Raw genomic sequence first — 9,386 nt, forward strand, 5'->3', positions numbered from 1 at the left:
TCTTAAGTCATACACATAAACGTTCTCCATTCCTGTTTTCACTCCTGTTAGCCTACAATGCCTGCATCTGAAAGAGTAGCAATAGAATGGAGAGGTTTCGGTAAAAATGGTAATGTCATATATATCATCCTGACACTCCCTCTTCAGAGAAAGGTGAACAGTGAATGTGTCCTGCCTGTCCTATCATTCGGTTCAGAAATATTTAGAAATGAAGCTAAGAAGCACACAATAAGGAGTGGCGATTAACTGTTCACCTTTCTGAAGAGGGAATAACAGATGTATATATCAACAATACCAACAGAAAGGTGGAAAACGTTAGGAAAGCTTTTGTCCTGTAATCGAGTAGTAAAGTCTGAAGATGATCAATCAGTCAATCAGTAGCGGCATACGCCGTGGAGGCGCATCGCCTCACACACCCTACGACGCTAACTATAAATGGAAGACAATAGATGGAGACGGTACAAGACGCATAACCTCGGGGAAGCTGATTATTCAAGAGACGAGATATGAAGTTTGAAGTAAGAATTCTGAGTTAAGAACATTGCATATATCCTTGGTAATCAAAGAGGTTAGAAGTTGATATAGATGTTTCAGAACTTTCTTATAAAGGATTGTTTCAGAATCTTTAGAAAGCTAAGAAAGCAAAGCTTTAGTACTCTTCTTAGGCACAGGTTGTATGTCGGCGTATTTTCAACAGGAAGGAAATAGATGCTGAATGGTAGAAACGAAAACTTTTGACCAGGCAGTGTGTTAGTACGAAAACGTAGGTGTTAAGGACCATAGGAGGCACTCCGTCGGGTCCACAAGCCTTCTGAGGATTCAGTCCATAGTGAATTGAGAGGGGAGTGAGTAGGATGAATATGCCCTGAATCGTCCAAAGGAGAATTTTCAGAGAGAGTTTGAGCGAAGAGCTCAAAAGACAGATGTGACAGGTGGGCTACCGTCATGGCGAAGGAGACGTGAGAAAGATGAATAAATGAAATTGTTAGAGATATTTTTAACTTATTACCAGAAGTCTTTTGAAGAATTAGAGAAAGCAAGGTTTTGACAATTTTGTATTACTGAAAAAAGGTCTTTGGTGAGTTGGAAAATAGACTGGATACGTATTCGGGCAGAAATATGAAGATCATAATCAGCAGGAGTTTGAAGGCTCTGGTGCCTTTTGTGAGCTGCACATCTATCTTGTATAGCACGAGAACAAGTGATTGAATCCAGGATCTTTATCAAAAGGAATAGAGAAGGTACGCGAAATGTGTCCCTCCATCCCAAAGACAATTTCCTCAGTAATGCGGTGGGCACACAGACAGAGGTCTTTGACCTGGAAGCAGTATTTATTCCATGAAAAATCGGAAAAATACATCCGCAGGTATTCCCACTGAGCTGAAGCATATTGACAGAAGCATCGCCTTTTCGGTGGCTCTGTACAAGAGCGATAGGGCAGAATGCTGAAATATGGTTGTGATCGAAAGACCTCAACGGAGAGAATAGTTCAACAGAACAAGTTGAAGGATTAGAAGTTAGGAAGAGCTCCAGTCTTGGGCGTGTCTCGTAAGGCGCTCAGGGATACGTTTAGGGTGCTGAAGCAACTGTACTAGATAATAAAGGAGAGTTAAGATGTAGACTTGTTCACCATGCTGGTCAGTGAAAGAGGATGAAAGCTAAAGCTGGTGGTGAACTTTGAAATCTGCTAAGATGAAGATTTCAGGAAAGGGAGCTAGAGTAAGTTAAGATGTGGAAGTCAAATAGTAAAAAAAGATTACATAGTTGGTGGAGTTAAGTGAGTGATACTCGTAAACATCACAGACGTATTTATTAGTATTATGATTGTTAAGCCTTTGGATGGTGGAAAATTTTAAAGAATGAAGGGTGTAGGCATGAGAGCAAGTGATATCAATGTGTACATAGACGCAGCATCCAGCTTTGGATTGAAATTTAGTCTAAAGACAAAAGGACGAAAGAGTAGAGATTACTGTTATTAGCCTCAGAAGCCTGTGCTTCGGTTTGGAAAAGAAGGAAATTATAAATTAGAGAAATTAGAGCAAACACTGCAAATGCGGCAGAAGAAAAGCTGGAAGAGATATCAAGACACCTCCTTAGGTTGTTACCAGAGGTGGGTTCCGACCTGAGGACATTCCTAGTCCCCTCCCCAAAAAGGGAATCCGAGGCGAGATTTTAAAAGCTTTCCATTATAATATATTAAAAAAAATTAGGAAGTGGTATGTGTTGCGTGTATGTGGTTTGAAAGTAAGAAAATTTGTCGTTAGAGGCCATGCTGACCGGTATTAGAGACAAAGGGACACGAAAAGTGAAAAGACTTGCAGCATCCCCTCGCTTCCCGTATATACCTTACCGCTAGTGACTAACTCCCTTTTCGGCAGGTGCCATCCTGCTTACTCCCCATGTTGTTACAGTTGTGACGGCCCCCTTTCCCTCTCCAGATAGAGACGATCAGCTCCCTTTTCTAGTCAGGGGGAATAATACCAGTTTGCCGCACGGCAGTCAAGACTGCATTCAACCCGCGGATCATGGCCTCATATCCAGTTTTGAGCAGCTCCGCACTGAAGTTACAAATACCAACTGTTTTTCCACCCTTCAGCCTTGCCACAGCCTTTCTGACCTTGTCAAAAGTGGGTATGCTTTCGTCAGTGGGTGGGTCAACAGTTGGAACCAATTGGAAACTGCCCTCGCGAAGGAGGATCCTTGTGTAATTGTTCAGACCTACAATATTTACATTCTGTCTGTGAAGTTGCTTGATAACTATTTTGCACGTTTCTTTCAAAATCACTTAGTAAAACTATCGTCGGCGAATTCATCGTTGTTAAGATATCCACCGTCTGTCTTGATTCCTATTTTATTCCATTGTATACTTCTTCAGAGCAAGTCGATAATAATTTTGGAGATACTGTATCACCTTACCTGTCGCCCTACTAAGTGGGAATTTTCTCGCCTCGTACTAAATAGTTGCCGTTTGCTCTCTCTCTCTCTCTCTCTCTCTCTCTCTCTCTCTCTCTCTCTCTCTCTCTCTCTCTCTCTCTCTCTCTCTCTCTCTCTCTCTCTCTCTCTCTCTCTCTATATATATATATATATATATATATATATATATATATATATATATATATATACATACATATATCAATCTGTCTATCTGTCTGTACTTTAGACAAGCGCCAACAGCAGCAGCCTCGTGATGGTCGATCACAAAGTTTAAAAGAAAAAAACGTATTCGAAAGACACAACGAACAGACACGTAAGCCATTATCAAAACCCGCAGGACAAAGCGTATCATTATATTGCCACATATGTACTGCTGCTGCTGTTGTTGAGCAAGGAGGCGGAACAAAATGGCCACGGCGGGGCGCAGGAGGCCTGACTGAATGCTCCCGTGTCTTTCTCCGTGCGTCTTAAAGCTATGCAGTAACCAAGAGATTCTTTTATTCTTTTTTCCTCTTCTTTCCTCTTCTTTCCGTACTGCGTTGTTGTGTCTGCCTTGCGGGTCAAGAGTTGCCATCCCCTCTCCATCAGCAGGTGACTTTTTTTTCTTTTTTTCACCTTCACTTTGCTGTCCACAGGCTACCATCCCGCCCCCCCCCCCCTTCCCCGATATATGTTTAAGGTTTGAGAGAGAGAGAGAGAGAGAGAGAGAGAGAGAGAGAGAGAGAGAGAGAGAGAGAGAGAGAGAGAGAGAGAGAGAGAGAGAGAGAGAGAGAGACTGGATGATTCGAATTAGAAATCAAAACATACGTACTATAGAGAAAAAATCCGTGAAATAAAAAGGACAGTAATCATAGCTTTCATCAACTCTATGTTGCCAAAGTAAGCGCAGATTTTGGTATAATGTTACTGCAGATAGACGAAATGCAACAGATGATATGATGGTAAATAAGAGCCATAAATCTCCTCAAAAGTAATAGGAGTGGAGGATTTCCTCTCTCCAGGAATATGTAAGCTCCAGTTATTATACCAATGGCTTTAGGAGACTAGAAATACCTGTATAAAAAAAGGGTCTGAGGAAGACACGTGCCAGAGACACTGTATCATCTTAACTATCGCACATGGTGGGCCTGGAAACAAGAAGGAGGACCAGGGAGAAGGAAGGAGTCCTGGACGAAAAGAGGAAACATGAGTTCTGCTTGAAGGGAAACGTTTGTCCTGATTGAAAGCCAAGAGTACACAGGCAGAGGAAGGAGGAACATAGCGGTGTCATTATGAGTGCCTTAACAAAGAGGAGAGGAAGAAAACTGTACTGGACGTAAATAAAAGATCTACTACATGAGAAAGAAAACTGACGGAAGGAAGATTTCTAGAACAGAAGGAAGGGAGCAAGACTTGATAGAAGACAAGAGTTCCAACGCAAGAGGAGTATCTGAAGGATGATCAGAGAGCATGAAGAAGTGAGAAGTGGCTGGAAGAAAAATGCAAAGATTACTGCATGGGAGACGAGCTCCTTGAATAATACAGAAAAGTGGTTGGCCGTAGATATTGTGCTCAAATATAAGTGTTTGGACAAAAGGAGGCCTGGAAATGTTAAACAGATGTTTCGCTGGGAAACAAGTGCCTGATTTATCTTATAGGAAGTAGACGATAAGGAAAGGAAAGTGAGAAGAAAGTAGACAGTGCATGAAGTAGGAAGTCGTGAATTCTAAGGAAAGTATCTGTGTGGAGGACGAAAAGAAACTTCTGCATGTGAAATAAATGCAATGAGAAGGGTATTTGTTATTGGGAGAAGAGAAGAAAGACTTGGATATATGAAAATAAAATCACTGAAAGAAAAAAAAGTACTTAGAGAGAAAAATGTGAAAAAATAAACTTCCATGTAAAATAAATGTCATTAGAAGGTTATTAGTACTTGGAAAAAGAGAAGAAAACATTAATATACGAAACAAGAACCACTGAAAGGGGAGAGTACCTGGAGAGAAAGATGTACAAAAAAATCCCTAAGATAAGAGCCTAACTGAGGGAGAAAGTGAGAGCCTTTAAAGAAGAGTGCCAGTCCGACAGTGGGTGTAATTTGATAAAGAAAATAAAGAGGTGAGCAATGATTGATTTCATAGAACTACTGACCGTTCAGTTTCATTCTTGTAAGCTACAAACTTACGTCAAAATAATCGCAAACAAAATATGCGGAACACTAGAGTCTAACCAGCCATGGGAACAAGCCAGACTTTACTAGGAATACTCAACCACTAATCACATTCACGTCATTAGCCAATTTTCAGAAAATAAGCCGAGTATCAATGGGTTCCATAGACAATGAGAATGCTTAAAACGATCAGTCATGCAGGCACTCAAGAAACAGAGCGACGATGTTGCTGGAAAATATATAGAGAAGCACTAAGGCAGCCTTTAAACTTTACAGAAAATTTTAATTTGGAAAGGTGTTACGGAAGGTGTCACAATATATTCACGGCTTGCTAAGTGATTAGAAAAATATACAAAGAATGATCGAGGACCTACACACACAGAAAATCTAGAAATAGGTGCAGTTGGGAGGACAACAAATAATTATCGGAAATTTAACTGTTGAGATTTATGGGAATATAACATCCTCCTCCCTTGCCATTAATACTCAACATTAATACTGTAGAGCGAAGGCCTTTCCCAACATTCTCCACTTCTCTTTGTTTCATGTTAGTGCACTCCATCTTGTTTCGGCAAATGTCCTAATTTCATCTCACCTCGTCCTTTGCCTGCCCTGACTGTTCGTACTGTTTCAGGGTTGGCACATCTATTCTCCGTCTGTTATTGGCTCTACGCATATGGCCTGCCCAAGTTCATTTCTTATTCTTAATAGATATTAACATGTCTTCAACCTGTCTCTTGTCTAATCCATAATGTCCACTGTCTACCTTACCTTGTTTACCAAGCCTTTTTCTCTTCATTCCTTTTTGGGAGCTCCTCAGCTTTCTCAAAATATTTTGTGAGGCTTTTGAACCGTTTCTAGAATTGGCAGGATACACTGCGGATTCTACACCTTTCTCTACGTAGAAAGTGGCAGACTGCTATTCTTGATATCACTATGTTTACCAAATGCACTTCTTCCTGTTTATATTTTCTTTTTATTATTATGGAATTGCACTAATTGTTTGTCCTAGATGTGGTTTTTTTTTTTCAGTAAAGGAAGCAGCTAAAGAGCAAAAATAAATATAAAATAAGCCCGCTAATCACTGCTCCTATGAAAGACAGTAGATATGAGTGGTCAAAAAGAGTGGTCAACTTCGGATAGAGAGGTGCTCTTGAAAGAGGTCAATTCACGGGCAGCAGGAAATACAGACAAGGGAAGACTGCTCCAGAGTTTACCACTGTTGATGTATTCTTGATGTATACTTTTACTTTCTCAAGTGTTTCATTCCTTATCAATGTCATTTATTCTGTCAATTTATTTTTGAACTACACTTTTTTTTTTCATTTTCATCTTCATGTATACTTTTAAATCATATGTGGAGTTCTTCCGTCATTCCCTCTTGGAATTCGTCAGACTCACTCAGTACAATTGTCATTAACGATCCAGTACTGCAGTGGTTGTCACCGTCTACCTTGATTCCCATGTTATTCTACTCTATTTTCTTAAGTGTTTCTTATCAGCAAGCCGTGAATTGTTTTAGTAATTAGATGATATTATGTCACATCGTCTTTCTTAATTGAAACTTCGCTTTTCCTATGAAATTATTTTTTTGTCGTGCTACCACTATGTACATCTTCCAGCACCTTTGTCTACAATTCACCCACACCTGCCTCCTGAAGGCCCGCATGACTCTTGAAGTTTTAACTAAGTCAGATGGTGTCTCATAATCTCTGAGCCTGAACAGTGAGTTGCTATTTAAGACAAAAATTGCGTTCAAATGTAACACGTCACTAACGTCTCAGAGATGGACAAAATATCCGTAAAATTTTACATATAATTATATTGGGGCGTCATGAACGAGAGGAAGTGGCGGGCGATTATGATTCTAAAGACACTTTATCGAATGTCATGTGAACGCTGCACTAAACGTCGCGCTCATCGAGCCTGTGTTCCGTTATTTCCCATTTATATGACGGTTCCAGTACAGCCAAGGCATTGTGTTCTGTCGGGGAGGCATTGTTCTCGATAATTGTTTCATATTATCAGCAACGTTATCAGTCTGTCGTAGGCTAGCGCGCAGCGGCTCACCCCGCGGCGAGGTGGGACTCGTAATGATGTAATATCTCGTAACATGAGCGTCACAAATAGATCCTGAGTGTTGAGCGTTAATTCTTTTTTCATGATACTATTGTGGTGCGCCAGGAAAATATTAATTATGGATCAGGAAAAACTAAATAATTTTCTTCTAGTACCTTTTTTTATATTTATTTTTTGGTGTGTAATTCACCACGTCCTGATCATGACCTGGACTCGTCATCGCCAGCAAGTACCCTCCCGATTAGAGCAAGGCTCATTATAGTCGACCTCTGATAGTGCTGGGACCTTCACACACCACTTACCCCCTTGCTCGAGGGGGGACAGTAACCACTCCTTGTCAGAAGAAAAATTCCGTCCTGAGCGGGGCTCGAACCTCCGACTGCCATGCCGCGAAGCCAGGCACCTCAGAGCTTTAACCACTGAGCTATTGGAGCGGAGTGGAGTGTGTGTGTGTGTGTGTGTGTGTGTGTGTGTGTGTGTGTGTGTGTGTGTGTGTGTGCGGTGAATACTTTAATCATTATCTTCAAAGCAGTGATAGAGGCAATGACAAGAAGCCTCAGGTGATACTAGCCAAAGTTTTGGCTTCACTGTATCGACGCCAGTTACGTTGGGAGATGAAATTGGGCGTCGATGTTATATATTTTCGGCACTTACTGGAAACAAAAAAAGTTCCTTGGCTGGCTAGGACATCAAGCAAAAACTATGGAAGGTAACGAGATCGTCATGTATTTCTTTATCATTAACATTTGTTTTTACGTGGAAATATTTAAAGTAGCTCTTGTTGAAAGTAAAATATGTTGTGAAGATGATGATATATTTATAGATATCAAAAACATTTTCTTGCTGCAGTGACAGATGTGGTTTATGCCCCGGGCCAGCCCTAATAATTGACCCCTGCCAGACGTATTTGAGTGAGCCAGGGGGGATAGGGGGGGACATGAACTCTTCTGCTCACTCTGGGCCGAAGTGGAGGGGACTAGGAGGACCAGTGCCGCGGTCAGGATCAGAGACCAGCCGAAGAGACCAGTGACTCCCCTGGGGCATGCCATGTTGCTCTTGGTGTGTCACCCAGGACGCTGTTGCTGGTTGACGAGTGAGTGTTGAGCCGCCTCCTCTTCTCGGGGGTGTGGCAGCTTTAACAAGGATACTTTTCTAGGCTCTTGTTCGCCCCACTTTTGTACTTCAACTTCGAGCTTTCTTTTCAACTGAACTCTTAGCTCCCATTACACACGCACATCAGCACTACGAATCTTTCCTTAACACAAGCACTGCCAAAAGAGCCTTCAGGCCATCCCTCGCAGGCCTTGGTTCAGTAGGAGGCTCAGGCGCAAGGTGTGTCGCTTCACCGGACACAACTCACACTATCCACCGATAAGTACCTTCAGCAACAGAGCTCTTCACCTGATAACGTGTGGGAGATAAGACTGCTGCTGATAATCTTGGTATGATGGTACAGACCCTACGTTCGTCCTTCAGCTGACGGAAACGCATAACAGTACATATCAACGCCTGCCCCACACACCGCTTTAGGTCGACGGTATACGTGATTCTGATGCATTTAAACTTAGCAAAAAGGACTACCTTGAAATATGATGACTAACTAGATATTATCATGTAGTCGAGTGCGAGGCAGCGATAAGGCGATGATAACCACGGTGACGCACTCTTGCCTCACCAACTGTAAACGTGTATGTCTGTTCTTGCCAACCCAATACGACGACGCAGAACTCCCCTGAAGGACTTCCATCCACCTAATCCAAATCCTAAGACACAGATATCACGAGTCTGCAATTATTCTGTAATATTCTTCCTAATTCTTAACTTTCCCGAGAATCGTCGTCGTAAAATTTCATACTATCACTCGAATTACGTGGCAATAATTTTCCTTCCACTTTCACTATAGGTATAAATGTGAAGCTTGTCTCTTGAGTTCGTAGTATTACAGACTAATTCAGGATCACACCGATGCTTATATTTCTTTCAATTATTATTGTCCCTTTGATAGTCACCTGATTTTGATGATAAGAAGCAAATGATAACTAAAATTACTAAGTATTTCATCGTGATTATGATATATATCCTTCAGCAAAAGCCAAACACACACACACACACACACACACACACACACACACACACACACACACACACACACACACACACACACACACACACACACACACAGCCTGAATCTGACTGCTGCCACAAGTTTGGTCCTCGCCCTCAGCCA

The 9,386-nt window shown here is 41.6% G+C and overlaps 1 protein-coding gene across 8 annotated transcripts in view; it reads right to left on the reverse strand.

Annotated features, from left to right (window-relative positions):
• The window catches only part of LOC126995613 (protocadherin-23-like), a 52,440-nt gene extending 43,899 nt beyond the window's left edge, over positions 1 to 8,541 (reverse strand). For 3 of the 8 annotated variants that reach the window (XM_050855320.1, XM_050855318.1, XM_050855317.1), the window contains exon 1: positions 8,115 to 8,533. In XM_050855320.1, coding sequence (XP_050711277.1) covers positions 8,115 to 8,208 — 94 coding nt within the window. In that variant the 5' untranslated portion in view covers positions 8,209 to 8,533. Of the gene's footprint in view, positions 1 to 8,114 lie in introns of all 8 variants that reach the window. The other 5 variants (XM_050855315.1, XM_050855313.1, XM_050855319.1 and 2 more) reach the window with 5 other exon arrangements.
• Positions 8,542 to 9,386: the final 845 nt, after the last annotated feature.

This window comes from Eriocheir sinensis, chromosome 8, assembly GCF_024679095.1.
Source record: "Eriocheir sinensis breed Jianghai 21 chromosome 8, ASM2467909v1, whole genome shotgun sequence".
In the NCBI taxonomy this organism is placed as follows: Eukaryota; Metazoa; Arthropoda; class Malacostraca; order Decapoda; family Varunidae; genus Eriocheir; species Eriocheir sinensis.